Source organism: Monodelphis domestica, chromosome 3 (assembly GCF_027887165.1).
Source record: "Monodelphis domestica isolate mMonDom1 chromosome 3, mMonDom1.pri, whole genome shotgun sequence".
Classification (NCBI taxonomy): domain Eukaryota; kingdom Metazoa; phylum Chordata; class Mammalia; order Didelphimorphia; family Didelphidae; genus Monodelphis; species Monodelphis domestica.
In genome coordinates, this window is record NC_077229.1 from 43,111,554 (window position 1) to 43,132,452 (window position 20,899).

Here is a 20,899-nt window from a genome sequence, read left to right on the forward strand (position 1 = left end):
GAAGTTCAGGAGCTATAGTGGCAAAGAGTTTTAGTGTAGTACCACTCGCTCTTCACACATACCAACACAAATAGGTTACCTGGGCGACTGGGGGGATAGGGAGTTCGAGAACGAGAGAAAGGGAAGAAAGAACGGAAGATGGAAGAGGGGAGAGAGGAAGGATTTTTAAGGTTGGTAAGGCACTTTACATATATGATCTTATTTTGTGTAGACACACATGCCATGTAAGACCACTGGATAACCTTCTAAATGAGAATCAATTATACAAAAAGCAAAGTATCAAGGTTGTTTGTTTGTTTTTTAATAAGGTTTAACCCCAAAGGAAAAAAATGTACCAAAAATTGTTGACAAGAATCTTAACCAATATATTGAAATGTTTTCGGTATAAAAAATTCACCCAGAGCTTATAATATTGTTATAGTTAAAAAATAAAAGATCTCCCCCTTACTATAGAACCCTATTATTCCACAAACTTTTTTGATTATTTCTTTACAGAGATAGTGGTGAATAATTGGGTTTCTTCTTGGTCCTGGGTTCTAATTCCAATCTAATGAAAACTCCAATTATAGGAATGGTTGGGGAAGTCCCACTTTCTTCTTTATGAATTCTTCTGAGGAATTTTGACAGTGACCTGTAACAGAATGAACATAGAGTTAAAAAGGTTCAAAGAGGGGATGTGTAACAATGCCCAGTCTTAACCATGGAGAAGAGATGAGCAAAGGCAGCTCCCTTCTTTCCTGGGAGAAGTGGGAGGCAGATTGATCTATTAATATGAAATACTGTACATGACGCTAAGATGGCTGGTTTTGATTAACTCTTTTTCTCTATCACAAGGGATATAATTGGGGAAGTATAACCATGTGGAAATGACATACAAAAATAAAAGACCATCAGTAAAACTTTCTTTTAAATTCAAGATAGAATATGGTAGCAATCATTAATTATTGCCATTCCCTAGAATAACAGCTGTTTTAAAAGCCTCTCCAACAAAAGCTTTTGTTACTGTCACTCTAGTTTTAAGAGCAAAATGCAGTGTTATGGAAATGGACATTTTTGTTGGTTTCAAGAGAGGATTCTGAGTGAAAACTTGAGGGAATATTGGAGAGGCCCTCTACCTTGATTTAACTGTTTTTGTCTTTATCTTATGAAGAGAATAAAGAGAATTCTTGAGAAAAGACTTTGCTTGGTTCCTGAATAAACTAAATGTGGATAGGAATGTGTTCTCAGGAGTAAAGAGATACTATCTGCAACTAGAGAGAGGATTGGAGGAGACTCTCTCTGATCTTTTGAATGGCAAAAATACTAGAAATATTTATTTATCTGGGATTTTTGCTGATTACACTGCTAAAATTGCATAACCTGAAACCTAAAACTGACGAAATAGTAGCTTTTTGATATTTGTAAAAATTGTTCATGGGGAAAGATTTCTCCAGTTTACTAAATAATATATAAAAAACTGGGATGGAGACTTTAAGCCAATCATTTGGTGAAAAATATCTGAACAGATTCCTGGATTACACTAAAATTGGAAATAATGAGAACAAATATAGTAATGAGTCAAAGAGCTCATTATGGGTGACCATCAAGTAAGGTGCCCATTCACTGGAGAATGAGTGGCTATCAAATTATGGTATATGACTGAAATGGAATATTACTATATTATACAGAATGAAAAATACAAAGATTTCAGAGAAACATGGAAAGAGATTTGAACTGATGAAGAGAAGAGAATACCGTATACAATGTGTACAACATCACAAATGAAACCAAATGCTCCAAAGAAGCCAAATTCTTCTGATTAATTGTAAAGTGCCACAGAACTTGTCTTCTGGAAATCCTTAAAAGGCCCCTGTGAAGATTGGATTTAGCTATCTCTTCATTGTAACAGTGAAGGTACTTAGCTCCTCTTTTATTGGGAAGATTGAATTGTAATCCACAATCTATTTTTAGATTTTTTATCTACAAAAGTATTAACTCAGTATTTGAATTAGATCTACCCATTTTAACTTCAAAAAGATATTAACTACAAAAGGTGTGATCTAACCAAAAAAAGTGTTATTTAACCACAAAAAGGCGTAAACACCCATTTCATGCATTGACTGGGAGTTCTGTGAACCATGTGTGAAAGAATGGGCAGTCCTGGAGAGGAGCATCTGCTGTGATTGGTAGATGTGAAATTTAGGGGAGGTGAGACAAGAGAAAAAGGTCTTTAAATAGTGGAAACAAAGACTGAAGAAGAGGGTCAGTCACCCGGGCTTGGAGTGAAGGATCAGTCACTCGGAGCTGGAGGGAAGACAGACACTTGAGGAGAGACTGGAAGATGGACACTTGGACTTGGCTGTGAAACTGGACCCCTGGAGGAGCTCATGCAGGAGACCTCAGACTGCTTTCCTTTTAGATGGTCACCCTTGGTGAGTGAAAGGCTGACTTAGTGACCCCACCTTTCTGGAGGTGTGAACCTCCAAGAAAGGTCCATCGTCTTGAGACTCTTTTCCCTGATTAGGGCCTTGGAATTTCTACCTGGCTCTGAGGAAGCCAGAGCTCTCTCTCCCTCTCTATCCTTTTCTCACTTCCTTAATATCTTAGACTCTATTGTAAATAAACTACAATAAATTCCATTTACTTTAGTAATTCATTTTGGGATTTAGAAATTAAATCCCTGGTGACCACCTATATAAATATTCAGAGTCTCAACCACACTAAAAATTTAACACCCGCAATGCCCTTTTCTCCTTGTCTATAAGCTCCCTGAAGACAGGGGCTTTGTATCCTTGGGACCTCACCCAACAGAGGCCTAACAAAGACTTACTAAATAGAATTTATGGTTGTATTCAGTCTAAATTCTACACTTTCTTCATTTCATCAATCTTGATGAATCCAAACTTTGCAAACCATAAAAAGCAAGATAAAAAGGGAGGGTTTGGGGGCAGGTGGATCTAGAACCATGATTTCATTTGTGTAGGAAATTCCCTCTACGACGTACATCAGTTTAGTCAAAGTTGCCGGGTGGCACTGAGGAGCTAAGAGACTGTGCATGCAGCTAGTCTGTGTCAGAAATGAAACTCGGGTCTTCAGGGGTCTGAGCCCAGCTCTCTATCTGCTATCCATCATCACCCTCATCATCCAAAGGCCACCTACATTATACCTTTCTCAGTCACCAAGATCGTTCCTCCTTCTGGTCTTCTCGTATTTACAGTCTGTGCTAGATCCATAAGAACTCCCCAGGCCCACTGAGGCAAGAAACAGCCAGAGGAAGGCAATATTTTGCTAAGACCTGCCTAGAGCAGGCAAGGACCAGTCATGAACTCGCAGATGCAGCCAAACTTGTCTCGAGTACAGGTGCCTTCTCTTAATTGGATCTTCTTCACTGGCTTGAAACGTTCTTGACAGATTATTATTGACCAAGGTCAACATAACCTTAAGGCTTTGTCTCAGACAGAACCTCCTCCATACTTTTCTGATACATCCTGCTATAAATTCCACACCCAGGAAATTCCTGACAAGTTATCACAAACTTTGAGTTACGTCGCAAGGACAGAATGGCCTTCTTTACTCGGCCGCCATCACTATGCCATGTGTTGGACAGCACACCAAAGAGACTTTGTAGATTAGTATCGATGAATGCATTCACTCCGTTACGCAGCTGTGTACCTTTAACCGGCCTGCATATTTTGTAAGGTTTGGGTACTCTTAATTGTCCTATAGAAAAGATGTGTTTCTGACATTATCCTTTCCTTGATGTGCGATGAACAATTGGCAATGTGTGCTTCTGACGGGCAACTTCTTTGATCATGGAATGTACAAATATTACTCTCAAATGCCCAATAAACCAGGTCTTCGCGATTCCACTCTCGTGAGCCTCCCGAGGCTTCCCGTGTCTCAGCCATTCTCTGCGTCCATCTCTCTGTCTCTGTCTTCTATCAGTGGCTGCCAAAGAAACCCACAAGGCGAACAGTTCTTCCAGCTCACCTCAAGTCTGGGCCAAGAACTTCTTGTTTTTGCTGGGGGAGTTGGAACACCCCTGATGGCAACCTCATCTCTAACGTACGGTTTAAGTGAACTGTCACAAGTTCATCAAGAGAAATGACTTTGTTTATTGGAACCCATTGGAGCAGCAAGTGGTGCACTGATAGAGCACTGAGCCCAGAGTCAGGCACATCTCAGTTCAAAGCCAGCCTCAGACATGTACTAGCTGTGCAGCCTGTCACTGAACTCGGTTTCCTCATCTGTCAAATGAGCTGCAGAAGGAAATGGCCAACCACTCCAGGATCTCTGATAAGAAAACTCCAAAATGGGGTCACAATTAGTTGAACACAATGGAAAGAGAGCCAGTAGTAGGATCTGAACTCAGGTCTTCTTGATTCCAAGCTCAACACTCTTATTTGCTGGACCGAGATGCTTCCCTGGTCTATACCCTCTAGTACCCAACATCATGGCACTCTCTGACCCCTATATATAGTGCCCCTGACCAATCAGACAGAGAATATCTTGAGAACAAGGGCTCCGGTCTTCTTCTTCTTTTGTGTTTCTCACAGTACTTGAAATAAAAATTTAAATAAAAAAACAATATCCTGAGTAGATAGGAAAGGAGGAAGTAAAATAGTCGTGTTTCCAAGCTTCCAGGATCCATTTTCCAGGCATAGGCCTTCCCCATATGGATGCAAATGACAACCCATCTCATCTTTAAGAGCCGCTGTGGCCAAAAACTCACTGCCTCTAACTTAGTGATGAACTTTTCTTCTAGAGTCATCTAGGTTTGCCCTCAAGTGCCAGGCCTACAATTTCCATTGTCATTGGACTATGTTTATGAGCTAGTAGCGGGGATGTGACTCCACAGCTGCCTATTGCTCCTAGGGATACCATATAAGCTTTTCCATTTAGTATGTCAATTCCTTCATAATCTGGTTCCAACTTACGACTGATTTCACATTCATCAACTTCACGGTCCTGCTCGAGTGGCCTCCTTGCTATTTCTGGAATAAGACACTCTCCCCTGCCTACTCCATGCCTTTGCAAAGATCATCCCTCAGGCCTACCATGCCTTCCCTCCTTCCCAACCTCCCTTCAAGACTCACAAAAGATGCCACCTCCTACCTCGGGTCACTGTGTAAGATGCAAGAACTGATCTATCCAATACCCAAATACTTTGTACATATTGTGTTTAGACTTATCTGTGTACAGAATGATGTAAACAGCTATATAATTCTCCCTCTAGACCATAGGTTCTAAAGCAAGGGTCTGTGAAATGGTTTAAAAAATATTTTGATAACTGTATTTTAATACAATTGGCTTCCTTGGTAATTCTGTGTATTTTATTTAATGCATTTAAAAATATTCTATGGCAGTCGGGTTAGAAAGGCAGACCTTGAGACCAGAAGTCCTGGGTTCAAATCTAACCTCTGACACTTTCTAGCTGTATGATCCTAGACAAGTCACTCAATCCTCATTGCTTGGTCCTTACATTCTTTTGCCTTGGAACCAATACACAGTATTGATTCTAAGATGAAAAATAAGGTTTTTTAAAAATTTATATTCTAAAAAGGAGTCCATAGACTTTACCAGCCTGGCAAAGAGATCCAAGAAAAAGAAAAAAGTAAACTCCTGAACATTCTAGAATGTAAGCTCCATGGAGTGGGAGCCATTTTTTTTTATCTTTGTGTCCCTAGCATCATGCCCAGCACTTATTAGGAGTTTAATAATTACTTAAAGGAGCATAGAGCCAAAATGGCAGAGAAGGTACATGGACCCATCTGATTTCTACCAAATTAACCTCAAAAAGAACTATGATATAACATTTTGGAATGAATTCTGAAGCAATATAATCCATAAAAAGTTAGGGTGAAGTCATTTTTCAGCCCAAAACAACTTAGGCCAGCCCAAAAAAGCTTAGTAGCACCACAGAAGAGATGGAGTGCAAAACCACATGCCAGGGCAGACATTGGGCACAACTAAAACAGCAAGCAGCCAAGGCTCCTGGAGCTCTCAACCACAGATGGTAAGGGGAGTTGGAAAATTGCTCAAAAGGAGATTACAGGGGTTCTTTTGCTGGTTCTGGGTGCAAGATTCATCTCATTGTCCATACACAGATTCAGGTAACAGTCCTGGAGCACAATTGCAGGGTGAGGAGGAGCACCAGCATATCTTAGGACTTGTAGTTGTAAAAAATAGACTTGAATACAGGACTACAATCCCCACAAGCCTTTGCTCCACTTCCCCAAAATGCTTTGTAATCTCACGGGAATTCTCAGGTGGGCCGAGATCAAAAAGGGATTTAACCTGATGGCAGAGGCTTTTGAGTCTTTTTTTGGACTTCCGTTTTGGGGCAGACGTGGCTCTTTCCATAATGTAGGTGAGGTCTTGTCTAGGCCTCTGGCCTAGGCATGTTTTCCTTATCCTGTATTTTCTTTAATCCTTAATCCTTAATAAACCTCTAAAAAATATAATACTCCTTGCAGAGAGAAACTAATTTCTACCTGCCTCAGTCTCCCCTAAATTTTAATCTTTACATAGTCATGGGGGAGAAGGGACCATGGTCACAGTTCCAAGGCAGAAAAGAGTGCCTGGGATTTCCTCCAGAGCAGAGCACGGGCTAGGAAATATTAAACACATCTCTCCTTACATCATACCAATTTGGAAGAACTGAAAGCAGATAAGATTCCCCAGAGCCGGATCTGAAGGCAGCTGCACAAAAGACCTGAAGCTTGGAACAATGTTCTTTTTACTATAATTATGGAACCTAATGTTAACAGTTTTTTAAACTAAAAGAAAAGGCTTTAACTAAATCAATATTGCTACATTCAAAGCCTCCAAGAAGAATATTAATTTGCTCTCAAGACCCAAAAGAATTAATAGAGAAGCTCAAAAATGATTTTGAAAATAAAATGAGAGAAGTAGAAGAAAAATTGGAAAAAAGAAATGAGAGTGATAGAAGAAAATCATGAAAAAAAATCAACAGCTTGGTAATGGAGGCACAAAAACATACTAAAGAAATTAATATTTTAAAAAGGAAAACAGGCCAACTGTAAGAGATGCAAAAATCCAAAATGTAGAACTCCTTAAAAAGCAGAATTGGCCATATGGAAAAAGCGGTACATAAATTCAAAATGGAAAAGAACTCTTCACAAAGCAGAATTGGCCAGATGAAAAAGGAGGTACAAAAGCTCACTAAAGAAAATAATTCCTAAAAAATTAGAATTGAGCAAGTGGAAGCTAATGACTCCATGAGACATCAAGAACCAATCAAACAAGTCAAAAGAGAATTTAAAAAACAACTGATCTGGAAAATAAATCTAGGAGAGATCACCTAAGAATTATTGGTCTACCTACAAGTCATGTTAAAAAAAAAAAAAGCTTATACATCATCATTCAAGAAATCATTGAGGAAAACTGCCTTGATAATCTAGAACCAGAAATAGACTAGAATATAGAAATACAGAATATAGAAAAATCAAAATTGAAAGAATCCAATCACTTCTTGAAAGAGATTCCAAAATTATGATAATTCCCAGGAATATTATAGCCAAATTCCAAAACTCCCAGGTCAAAGAAAAATATTACAAGCAGTCAAAAAAAAGAAATTCAAATATTATGAAGCCACAGTCAGGATAATGCAAGACCTTCTATATTAAAGAATCAGACGGCCTGGAATATAATATTTCATAGAACAAAGAAGGTAGGACTTTAAACAAGAATCACTTATTCAGCAAAACTGAGCATAATCCTTCAAGTGAAAAATAGATATTCAATGAGGCCTTTCGAATATTCATGATGAAAAGACCAGAGCTGAATGGAAATTTTAACTTTCAACAAGACACAAAAGAACCACAAAAAGGTAATTAGGAAAGAGAACTCAAAAGACATTCAGTAAGGTTAAACTGTGTACATCCCTACATGAGAAGATGATTCTTGTAACTCCAAAGAACTTTTATCATCATTAGCACATTTAGAAGTATATATAGACAGAGAAAGGATGTGAGTTGTATATGATAGGATGATATAAAAAATTAAAGTACATTGGAAGGAGGGGGAAAGGGAAAATAGAATAGTATAAATTATTGCATATAAAGGAGGCATGAGAGCACTTTTACAAGCTTTTACATTTTTGCAATCGTGCAAAATTTGTTTACAAGTCTCTTTTGTAAAAGCCTCATTTCTCAAATACATAGAGAAGTGAGGTAAAAATACAAGAATACAAGTCATTCCCCAACTGATAAATGGTCAAAGGATATTAACAGGCAGTTGTTAGACAAAGTCATTAAAAAAATCTCTATAGTCATTAAAACAATGCTCTAAATAACTATTAACTTGAGAAATGCAAATTAAAACTCTGAAGTATACCCCTACACCTATTGAATTGGCTATTATGACATAAAGAAAATGACAAATCTTGAAGGGGATATGGGAAAAAAGACACAAATGTTCTGTTGGGGGTAGTTCTGAAGTGATTTAATTGTTCTGAAGAGCAATTTGGAACTATGCCCAAAGGGTTATAAAACAGCCTATTCCCTTTGACTCAGCAATAGTATTCCTAGATTTATATCACAAAGAGATTAAAAAAGGGGGGAGAGAAGCCCTATATAATGTACAAAAATATTTAAAACAGCTCTTTTTGTGGGGCAAAGAATTGGAACCCCCTCCCAAGATCATGCATTTGGGTCTGACCTGCGTCCCAGTGCTTCAGTGTGGGCCACAGGACAGTGCCCTAGGCACGTGACCCAGAAAGGATCAGGTTAGGATCCAGGGTAAAGGAGAAGATATAAATAAGAGGGGATTCCAGGAAGTGGTGTCTCTCTATTCCCTTGGGCATGCGGCAAAAGGGAGATGGAGAAGGGAGCCATGAGGAGAAGCACACACGTGGCTAGTTTCTCTTATTCAAATAAATATTAATAAACTCTATGGAAATTAAAGATCAGAGTTTAAGTTAGTTTTTAACAAGACCAAAGCAAACTTTTTGCCCTGTATTTCTTAAATTTTTTTATTTGAGTTTCCTTTCATAAAAGGATTAATATAGAAAAAATTTTTACATGATTATGCATGTAAACTCTATAGGAGATTGCTTACCATCTCAAAGAGGGGGGAGTTGGGAAGGGAGGGAGAAAATTCGAGATTTACTAGTCTTTGAAAAATGTTGAAAACTTTTTACATACAACTGGGGGGATGTAAAAAATAAATAGCTCCTCCCACCTTCCCAGGATCCACTAGACACCTACCCTATGTTGACAACAGCCATTTTAGGCTGTAGTCAGGGAATGCCAGACTGGAAATAAACATTTTAAAATGAAAATAATTGCTTAATGAATGAAACTGAATATGATGAAGGCAAAATAATTCTTGACAGAAGTTGGCCCTGATACTCACGGTTTTCACTTCTGTATATGCTTGTAGACCATACTCGCCGAGCTCTCGCCCATTCCCAGACATCTTGTAACCTCCAAATGGGGACTGTGCCCCAAATACATCATAACAATTTATCCTGCAATATAGAACATGGTTTCAAAAACAGTTCCCAGTGGAAGCTTCTTGCTCTCCTAACCTTCTCAGGGAGCATTTCCACCCCCAGCCCCCCTTTAAAATTAATTTAAAAGCCATCTTTTTTTTTCCTCTCTACCTACACTGAAAAAGAAAAGCAAGACGTTTGTAACAAATGTGTATGCTCAAGCAAAATAATTTCCCTAGTTGGCCACGTCTCAGTCAGTGCTCTGAGTTTGCCCTGTCAGAGGCAGCAAGCCTGTTTCATCAAGACTCCTCTGGAGTTCTGGATGGTCATTGCTTAGATCAGTTCTAAGGTCTCTCCACATTGTGAAAGGTTTGTTTTCAAGGTTAGTGTATAGAAGCACTCAATAAATGCATGCTGGGTTAAACCACCCTCTTGGGGGTTGGTTACTGTTGGAAATGAATTTCTCTCTCCATTATGATCATTTTTTAAGGTCATCAGGACCTGGAGGTCAAAGACCGCTGAGTAAATTCAGGTATATTTAAACCCTTAGAGAAAGGCCGTTAAAAGAACCAAAGAACCAACGAGATGGGAAAATGATTCCACAGGCACTGCCCCCTGGGCGGCCCAGGCAAATGAAGGAACTATGATTGGTGCCTGAGATGTGCCGTGTGTGAGTTAGCAGGTGGAGAAAAGAGCTTATAAGGTCAGACCAGGAGCCTATCTGGGTCTTCTGGCAGGAGCGTGGAGAGCAGAAGGAACCCTTGTCAGGGTTTAGATACAGGCTTAAAATGGTGGCCATAGAATAGAAAGCTAAGTAGTTCTACCTCTTTCCTACCTTTCCCTCTCTAGTACTACTTTTACTTTGATTTAATAAAGTTATTAAGCTACTATCTGCCTCATCATTTTAATTATTATACTTCTTACCACACTGTGCCAGCCTGCAGTGCCTGGGAGAGATAGTTGGCCTTGTCCAGGTCCCTTGTGAAGACTGCTGCGGCCAGCCCATATTTCGAATCATTGGCTCTCTCCACCACTTCTTCGATGGTCTTGAACTTCATTATCTGCATCACGGGCCCAAAAATCTGTGGGGCAAAGAAAAAGCAGGAGCCTAGATGTTGAGCTCTACTCCACTGTGGGGCTATGCCTATTATCTGGAACTCTTTCCTGACACCAATCCTCCCTGAAATTTGTACTAACGGGACCTGGTTCTGTTTTCTGGAGCCAAGGCTGATCCCCCTTAATGCACCTGACCAGGCCTTTAATGACTTGGAGAGAGCTACCGTGTCCCTCCCTCACACCCCATCCACCCAAACTCTCCAGGTTAAATAACCATCCCCAATTCCTTCAGCCAAAGTGCCAGAGGCTCACCTGAGACCCATCTCTTCCCACAACCAGACTGTGGACACTCACCTCTTCTGAGGCGATGGTCATGTTATCCTTTACATCCCCAAAGATGGTAGGCTGGACAAAGAAGCCCCGGTCAGCGGCAGGCCCGCCTCCACACAGCAGCTTGGCTCCTTCCTTTTTCCCCAAATTGATGTAGCCCAAAATCTTCTTAAATTGTTCTTCATCTACCTGCAGAGAGAAAAGTACGACTTGGTCCCAGATGCCTGTGCCTAAGGCAAGTGGTCAAAGGGAACTTGACTTCATCTCAGATTAGATTAAAAAAATAATAATAACTTTTAGTGCTTGCTTTGGCAGCACATATACTAAAATCGGAACAATACAGAGAAGATGAGCAAGGCCCCTCTGTAAGGATGATAAATTATATGTAAATGTGTTGTAACATGCAATTGACAACAAATAAATAAATGAATGATAGCCCTCACCTTCCATCTTAGAATCAATACTGTGTATTAGTTCTAAGACAGAAGAGTGGTAAGGGCTAGGCAGCGGAGGTCAAGCGACTTGCCCAGGGTCACACAGCTATCTGAGTGTGACCTCACTGAGGTCACTGTATCTGAGGGCAAATTTGAATCCAGGACCTCCGGTCTCTAGGTCTGGCTCTCAATCCACCCAGTCACCTAGCTTTCCTCTCAGGCTCTTTGAAGGATTGTCTTCTGCCTCTTTTTGTATCCCCATAGTACGTGGTCCCTATTAGGCTCTTAATAAATGTCGACTGATTACACAACCATTTCATTTCTGAATGATGTAAAGAAACACTTCGATGGTAATTGAGATGATACTAGAGAAGGACAAACACAGGGGCACAAATCTGCCCTTCCATTGCTACAGAGAAATCCCCCCAAATATACCTTCTCTGCCATTTATAGTTGTAAAGCAAGGGTCTTTGTGAACTTGCTTCTAAAAACGATTGCTCATCTCCAAGAACTCTATGTCTTGGCCCCTTTACATCCCTTCCAGGAAGGGTTTTATTCCCAAAAGCTGAGGCTAGAACAGAGCTAAAAGGGGCCAGAGTCTTCCCAAAAAAGGCAGAGACCTGAAAACAAGCCAGATGCATCAGTCGTCTGGCCCCGCAGAAACCTACACATGTCAAAAAGCCATCTGTTGTTCTTCCAGGTTGGAAGGCTTGATGAGTGGGAAAATCAGGTCAAGGTGGTACACCTGGCAGGTGGCAGGCACTGTGGTGGGCACCCGAGAGATCAGGGCAAACCCCCAAGGGTGCCTGCCCTCTAGAGGATGCCATTCAACTTCTCCTTTTGCAAGAAGCTTCTCCCAATCCCCCTTCCTGTTGGCACCTTCACGCTTGTCTATATTAGCTCTTGATCAATGACACATGTAAAACCCAGGGGAGTTGCTTGTTGGCTTGGGGGGGGGGGGGGAGGGAGGAAAGAACATGAATCATGTAACCATGAAAAAATATTCTAAATTAATCAATTAAATAAAATGTAAAAATTAAAAATTAAATTAAACTCTTGTCTATATTATAGTTACAGTGTATTTGTTCAGAGTTGTTTGCAGGCTGTCTGCATCCATTAGACTGTGAGCTTCTTGGGGGCAAGGACTATCTTTTGCCTTTCTTTTTTTATTTTTCCCATGGTTATGTGATTCTTGTTGTCTCCTTCCCCTCTTCTGGAGTTGACATTTGTCTTTCTTCGGATCACTTTCTCTTAGTGCAATGCCTGGAGCATAGTAGGCACTTTTAAAATAATGTAAACTGAGGGGCAAATGAAGTGGCTCATTGATAGAGTGCCAGGTCTGGAGTCAGGAGGAACTGAATTCAAATCAGATACTTCCTAGTTGTGTGACCCTGGGCAAGTCACTTAACCCCAATTGTCTAGGTTTCATCCTCCTGTCTTAGAGTTGTTACTAAGACAGAAAGTCAGAGTTTATAAAATATGAATGTAAAGAAAGTTAGCTTAAACTGATTACTTATGGAATATCATACAGAGATAGATAAAAGGAAAGAAAATATATAGAAAACTGAATAATTGAACCTCTAGGAAGGGGGCCATTTCTCTATTTCCATGTCCCTGGACCCCAATTCTCAGGTCTAACAAGGCACAGAAGCAAACACGCACGCCAAACTAGCCAACCCACCTGAGGCCCCTGCTCAGTCCGGCTGTCAAAGGGGTTCCCCACCACCCGAGCCTTGGCCCGAGCCACACTCCTCTCCACAAACTCAGGGTAGATGTCCTCCTGCACGAAGGTCCTGGAGCCAGCACAGCAGCACTGGCCCTGGTTGAAGAACAGAGCAAAGTGGGCCTGCTCCACAGCCCAGTCCACTGTTGGGGGGAGAAGGCGGGAAATAAGAGATTGCCCAAGTCCCCATCCCATGCCTGCCTGTTGCCAGGACTCCCCAGGCAGGAAGCCCTGCATCAGTTGGGGTGGCAGGGCCAGCCTTGGGGGCACCAGCAGGAATATCCAGGGAGCCAAGTTCTAGCCCATTTCTAGATTTTGGGGACCCCTCTGTGAAATGGAATTAAACTCACATTTATTCCTACTTTGTGCTTGTTTCAATCATGTCTGACTCTGTGACCTCATTTGGGGGTTTTCGTGGCAAAAATACTGGAGTCGTTTGTCATTTCCTTCTCCAGCTCATTTTACATATAAGGAAACTGAGGCATTCTGGGTGAAGTGGCTTGTCTAGGGTCAGCCAGTTAGTGTCTAAGGTCAGATTTGAACTCATAAAGAGTTTTCCTGACTTTGACTCAGCACTCTATCCATGGCACCACCTTGCGGCTCCATATTGCTACTTATTATTACAAATTGAAAGGTGGTGTGGCAAAGTGGGTAGAGATCTGGGTTCCAGTCCTGTCTTGGACATATACCAGCTGTATCCCATGGCAAATGAATGGACTTCTCAGAGCTCTAGCCAGGTCCCTAAGGCTAGAGAAGCTGCAGAGAAAGTGCCAATCGGTATTGGTAGAGGGAGTTTCTCGGGCTTAAAAAAAAGGCTCCATGAGTATTCCCTCACATGTGGGGGACACTCACCCTCGCAGCCCTCAAAAAATAAACCCTGGGCCCATCCCCAGCAGGGCTTACGGTCGGCGTCCGACATGATGATGTTGGGGCTCTTGCCGCCCAATTCCAGCGTCACTCTCTTCAGGTTGCTCTTCCCTGCTGCTACCTGGATGAGGTGCCCAACCTGCAAGGAGAAAAGAGGCTGCAGCAGGAAAGCCAAGACCTCTGCTGGATTTCATCAGAACGGACCTGGGTTCAAATTTCCCAGGCCATAGTACTTTAGGGTTCTTTGAGGTTATGCCTCAGTTTCCTCATCTGTAAAATTGGGGGCTAGACCAGATGGACTCTGAGCTCCCTGGAAATACTCAGTCCATGACTCTATGAATTAAGAAAAGTCAGCTTCCATTTGTTCCCCAGTCCTAGCTTAAACCCATTCTCCTTTCCCTGGCAAGTTTCTAAAGGGATAGATTCATTGGTATCACAGCCCCCAGGATCCCTGTTTAGGCAGCTAGCCCTTAGTTAACAGCTAATGGATGTAGCATTTATAGAGCACCGACAAGATGCCACATATCAATGCCAAGATCGGTACTAATGTAGTCCCATATATTTATTTTATTACCATTTATCATATTTGTCATATAATATATACACAATATATTTATTGTATAATATGTAAATCACATATTTATTATATGTTGCTACTTTGTGTTTACATTTATTTTATTACTGTTTTCATTCTATTATAATTATGTATTATACATTATGTATCATTATATAATTGTGTTTATGCATTATATTTATTATTACTATTTTATATTTACATTTATTTTATTACTATTACATTTGTTACATTTGCTATATAATATATGATGTTTATTATAATATATAATGTATTTATATATTCTATGCATTCCATATTATTATTTTATGTTTATTGTTATTATTTTACATTTGTTATATTATATATTTGTTATAATATATAAATTATATTTATCATATAATATATAGATTATATTTTATATTTACATTTATTTTATTACTATTTTACATTTGTTATATATAAATCACATATTTATATATTATTTTACTTTTTTTACATTTGTTATATATAAATCACATATTTATATATTATTTTAAATTTATATTTATTTTATTACTATTTTATCCTTATATTTATTATATTACAAACTATATATTATAAAATTATATGTATTATATATTATTATTACTATTCCATATTGACATTTATTTTATTACTATTTTACATTTGTTAAATAATATATAAAGTATATTTATTATATGATATATAACTTATACATATTTCTATATTATTACTATTTTAAGTTTATTTTGCCATTTTACATTTATTACATAATTATAGATTACCTATTTATTACATGATATAGAAAATATATGTTTATATCTTATATTAGTTATATATTATTATTATTATTTTAGATTTATATTTTACTAATACAGTCTCCATGTAACCCTAGGAGATGAATGCTATCATTAGTGCCATTTAATAGAATTCTAGAAACTAAGGCAGACAGACAGGTTAAAGGGACTTGCCCAGGGTCACAGAGATAATATCAGTAACTAAGAAGAAAGAATGTTAGTGCTTATACAGTGTTTATCCTTAAGACTTCAAGCCCCCAGGCCAGGTTACATGGTCCCTCCCAACTCCCCCACACCCACCTGGCCAGCTTCTGTCTCCCTCATTGGTCTCTGGCTGTCATCTTTCCTCAGGAGAACATGAGCTCCCTGAGGGGAGGGCAGGCCAGGCGCTGTCCGCCTTTCTGCCTGGAGCCTAGCACTTAGCATGAGTTTGAGAAGCTTGTCCCCTGCCTGGCTTCCCCCAAGCCTCTCTCCTGACCTGGCATGTTCTGCTGTGATTCGGACACTAACAGAGAAATGGCAGCATGTTATGTGCGCTGCCTCCGTAGCGCATGCTCTTCTACTTGATCAGACAGATGCTCTATTTATAGCGGCTCTTCTCAAAGAAGCGGCAGCCTCTCAAAGGAGGTTCCACAGTCCAAGGGTTCGCGCCAGGAGCCTCACCTCTAAAGTCCCCCCAATTTGGAGTTTGGGTTTTAAAAGATGACTATTACAAAAATGAAAAATATGGAAATGGGTATCGAGGGCTAATACACGAATAACCCACTGGAAGTGCTTGTCAGCTCCAGGAGAGGGGAGAGAAGAGGGAAGGGAGAGAGCACGAATCATGTAACCATGGAAAAAAAGTTTTAAATAAAAAAAATAAATAAAGTCCCCCTCTAGAAGGGCAGGGCGGGCCACTCAAACACAAGCCAAACCTGCCAACTCTTGGCCTGGGGCCCCTTACCTCCGTGGAGCCAGTGAATGCCACCTTGTCTACTTCCATGTGGGAAGCAAGGGCAGCGCCAGCTGTGGGGCCAAACCCAGGGACGATGTTGACCACTCCAGGGGGGAAGCCAGCCTGTGTGTGAAGGGAAAAAAGGGAGGAAGGGGAGAAAAAAGAGGGAGGAAAGAATGAAAGAGAGAAGGAAGGGGTAGAGAGAGAAGGGAGGGAAGAGGAGGACAAAGAAAGAGGAAAAGAGGCACAATGGAAGAAGGAAAGAGGGGAAAAGAGAGGGAAGGGAAGAGAGAAGGAAGGAAAAAAGATAATGGAAGAAGTGAGGAGAAAAGGGAAGAGGGGGAGGAAGAAAGAGAATAAGAGAAAGGAAGAAGGAAAGAGAGAAAGAAGGGAAAGGGAGAAAGAGAGAAGGGAAGGATTTGTTAATCATCAAGTACCATACCTAAGCACTATCAATTATTCTCTCATTAGATCCTTTCCACAGGTATAGGAAGCAGGTGCTATTATAACTCCCATTTTACAGATGAGGAAACTAAGGCAGACAGAAGTTAAGTGACTTGCCTAGCTAGGAAATGTCTGAGACTGGATTTGAACTCAGGTCTTCCCCATGCAAGGCCTAGCATTCTGTGTGCTATGGTGTCACCTAGCTGTCTCTCTCTAGCCATATAAACCTCTTGAGTTTTTTTTCCTTTTTAATTTTTTTTCCACTTTAAACATTATTTTATTTGGTCATTTCCAAACATTATTCATTGGAAACAAAGATCATTTTCTTTTCCTCCCCCCCACCCCCTTCCCACCACCTCTCCCATAGCCCACGATTCCACTGGGTATCACATGTGTTCTTGGTTCGAACCCATTTCCATGTTGTTGGTATTTGCATCCTTTTTAATTTTTAAAAGAAGGACTGGATTTGTTTTCACTGATATAAGAAACTGCCAGGTGAGGAAATTTCCTCTGTTCACATGGGCTGGCACCCTTCACTCTAACTCAAGAGTTGCCTGGCACAATGAAAGTGGCACTGCCTTGCCCAGGGACTCACAGCTAATTATGTTTTAGAAACAGGATTTAAACCCAGGACTTCTTGGCTCTCTCTTGTGAACTTGTAAATTACTCCACCCTACTCAGACAATGCCTTAGGGGAAGGTAAAGTTGTAAACTCCTGATTGAACAATGAAAGTCCCTAACTCATACCTTATAGTAAAGCTAGAACATTAAGTTAGGTCTATTTTTAGATCTAATACAAAAAGGTGTTAAGTACCTGTAAAGGTTAAATTAATCACAAAAAGGTCAAGTAACTTACAAAAGGCAAGCTTAACAAAGAGGTGTGAAGTACTCAGAAGATATAATCTAACCAGAGAAGGTGAGAACTAAGAATAGGCAGTCCTGGAAAAAAGTGTCTACTGTGATTGGTAGATGTAAAAATTTAGGGGAGGTGACATAAGAGAAAATTTCTTTAAAAGGAAAGGGTAAAAAGTTAGTTGAGGCAATTCAGTTTAGATTGGAAGTCAGTTCGGAGTGGAGTTAGATTCTGAACTCAGTTCAGGAAATTGGAGTTCAGGAGATTCAGTGAAGGACTGGAGCTTGCTTGCTTATGGTGAGTAATAAGACTGACTCGCTCTCCCTGAGGCTCAGGGAGGCCACTTTGGCCTAGACCTTTAACTGCTACTTGGCTCAGCCTGAGCCAGAGCAGTTTAAATTAATTCTTTCTCTCCCTCTCTCTCCTTCCCTTAATTCCTTCTCTCTTTATTAATTAAAATCTCCATAATCCCCAGCTGACTTGGGTATTTTCATATTTGGGAATTTCCCATGACAACCACTTATTTTAGATTTTAAGTCAAAACACTAAAATTATCCTTACACTCATTCCTGACTGCTGTCTATATGAAGGCTCTATGACTTCTGTCACGGTTGAGAACTTTCTCCAGTGAAGGAGATGTGAAGATTACCAACCACCTAGAATGTAGCAGGAGTCCTGAAGTGTTGTCCAAGGATCAGACAAGTAAAATGACTTATTCGAGCTTATGTAGCTCATAAGTGTCAGTGGGGGCAGTTGGGCAGCTCAGTGAGTGGACAGAGAGCCAAGCCAGAGAAAGGAGGTCCTGAGCTCAAATCAGATACTTCCTAGCTGTGTCATCCTTGACAAGTCATTTAACTCACTACCTAGCCTTTGCTGTTCTTCCGCCTAAGAATTAGTATACAGCACTGATTTGAATTTGGAAAATAAGGGTTTAGAAAAAGAAAACAAAATCCAGCTTCTGATACTGACTGGCTGGGAAATCTTGGTGAAATCATCTCAACTGGGTCTCAGTTTCCCCGATCTATAAAATGGGGCTAATAACAAGTGTTACCTCACCATGTGACTATGAAGATTAAATGAAATAATATATGTCAAGTACTTGGCAAGTTTCAAAGCACTAGAGTCGGTCAGTCAGCCAGCATTTATTAAGCGCTGTCTGTACGCTAGGCGCTATATTGAGTGCTGGGAATATATAAAAAGAGGCCAAAATGGACCCTGCCTTCAAGGTGCTCCCATTATAACAGTTAATATTCTGTGCAAACCACAACATACAAACAAGAGAAAATAAAAGGAAGGCAATGAAGTTATAGTGAAATGAAGGATGTGAATAATACGACCACAATCACGGGAGAGGAGGCTGTTATTTCTTAAATGTTAAAAGGCTGGGAAGAGTTCTTAGATTGCACATGTTGATCTGGAAGAGAATTAAGAGGAAATAAGAGCCGAGGCGCTCACCTCCTTGATCAGGTTGGCCACATAGAGGGCGGTCAGGGGAGTCTGTTCGGCCACCTTCATCACAACCACGTTTCCTGTAGCCAAGGCTGGTCCCAGCTTCCAGGCCTGCATCAGTAGTGGGAAGTTCCACTAGAAGAGAAGTTTTTTAGTTACTTTTCAGTCCTGTCTAAGGTAGGTGGGGGAGAGGAAAGAGAAAGAGACAGAAAAAGAGAGAACAGGAGAGGAGGGAAGGAGGGGAAGAGACTAAGAGAAGAGAGGCAAGACAGATAAAGAGAAAGGAGAGAGAAAAGAGAGGGAAGGAAGGAGAGAGGAAGAAAGGCAGACAGAGAGGAGAAAGTGAGAGAGAGGGAAAGAGGAAAGAAAGAGAGAAGGGAGAGAGACAGGGGAGAAAGAAAGGGAGGGAGAGAGATAGAGAGAGAGGAGGGGGGAAGGAGAGAGAAACAGAGAGGGAGGGAAGGAGAGAGAAAGAAAGACAGACAAAGAGGAGAAAGTGAGAGAGAGGGTAGAGAGAGGAGAGAAAGAAAGAGAAGGGAGAGAGACAAGACAAAGGGATCAACAGACAGGGAGGGGGGAGAGGAGGGGAGAAGGAGAGAGAGAGACAGAGACAGAGACAGAGACAGAGAGACAGAGAAAGAGAGATGGAGAGAGAGATAAAGAGTAAGAGGCAAGACATAAAGAGGAAGGGAAAGAAACAGAGACAGGGAGGAAGAGAGAGAGAGAGAGAGAGAAGACAGAAGAGAGAAGAGCCTTCCAGGCATGGGGAACAATCAGAGAAAATGCCCAGAATTAGGAGATGGAGTCTTTAGTTGAAGGAATAGTCAATAAACATTTATTAAATGCCTTCTATGTGACAGGCACCGTGCAAAGTACTGTGGATACCAAAATGGCAAAAGACAGTGCCTGCCCTCAAGGACCTTACAATCTAAAAGGGGAGACAACAAGCCAACATATATACAAACAAATCCTATAGAGCAAAAAGTAGGAAATCATTAACAGAGGGAAAGCAATAGAATTAAGAAGGGTTGGCAAAGGTTTCCTATAGAAGGTGAGGTTTTAGCAGAGACTTGAAGGAAGTGGCAGAGGTGGTCAGAGAAGAGGGGGCATTCCAGATAGAGGGGCCAGCCATGGCAAAGGCATGGAGGAGGGAGATGTGCCAGGAACAAACCAGGAGCAATGTCACTGAATCAGAGTGGGGAAGGGAAGAAGGTGTGAGAACACTGGGAAGTGTATAGATGGGATTAACTCTCCCCTGACCACTTTTAGATTTAATCACCAGAAGCATATACACCCCCACATTTCCTTAAGTGAGGGGAGGTCTGCAACCCATGAGCTAAACTGGGTGACAACTCATATGACTGACTGCTCCCTGGGAAGTTCTAAGAAAATTCTAAAACTGCAATTGGTCCACGTAAAGTAGAAGGAAGGCACAGGAAGTGATGCAAAGAAGGGTCTTTAAAAGTAATTGCAGCTTCCTGTGACCAGCTTTTTCCACCTTCGAACTTGACCCTGAAGGAGCTCCCACTTGGGACCTTGGACTGCTCTTCGATCTTCCTTTAGGACTACCACATGGGTGAATGAAAAAAACTGATTCCTTAAGGGACTAGCGTCTGGAGAGGCCCCCTCTCCGATCTTGGAGGAAGAGGGCCCCATGGCTAGAACTCCTGCTTAATTTGTCCCTAGGCCCTCCCCTGCCAGAGTAAAGCCAGGGCCAGAGTTTAAGCTAGATTTCTTATTCTGCCCTCCTTCTCCTTTCTCTCCTTTCATTCTTTATCTCTATTTTATAAATAAATTGTTCTAAAGTCATTCTGACTTGAGCAATAATTTTGGTGATTGCATTTCTCTTATATTCCTCATGCCTCAAAGAGCCTTCCTCTTTGGCTCAATTCCAAGAAAAATACCCATAAATGCTAAACACTTGGCAGTCTCTTGAGAACTGGGCTCCATGAGAAAACACTCTTCAGTGGCAGCCACTACTATTATCATGGACTCCACAGATTTGCCTTCAGGAACA

General features: G+C 40.8%; 1 protein-coding gene and 1 non-coding gene across 2 annotated transcripts in view; one reads left to right on the forward strand and one right to left on the reverse strand.

Moving 5' to 3' along the window:
- Positions 1-279: 279 nt before the first annotated feature.
- Positions 280-20,899, reverse strand: part of ALDH2 (aldehyde dehydrogenase 2 family member) — a 46,678-nt gene continuing 26,058 nt past the window's right edge. Inside the window, exons 6-13 of the mRNA XM_056821743.1 lie at positions 18,889-19,017; positions 16,146-16,259; positions 13,883-13,985; positions 12,938-13,122; positions 10,847-11,011; positions 10,361-10,518; positions 9,358-9,472; positions 280-631 (exon numbers count right to left, since the gene is read on the reverse strand). Coding sequence (XP_056677721.1) covers positions 599-631; positions 9,358-9,472; positions 10,361-10,518; positions 10,847-11,011; positions 12,938-13,122; positions 13,883-13,985; positions 16,146-16,259; positions 18,889-19,017 — 1,002 coding nt within the window. The 3' untranslated portion in view covers positions 280-598. The remainder of the gene's footprint in view (positions 632-9,357; positions 9,473-10,360; positions 10,519-10,846; positions 11,012-12,937; positions 13,123-13,882; positions 13,986-16,145; positions 16,260-18,888; positions 19,018-20,899) is intronic.
- LOC130458603 (U6 spliceosomal RNA) lies at positions 11,122-11,231 on the forward strand. The gene has a single exon (XR_008918017.1). It is a non-coding gene; the product is annotated as a U6 spliceosomal RNA (small nuclear RNA).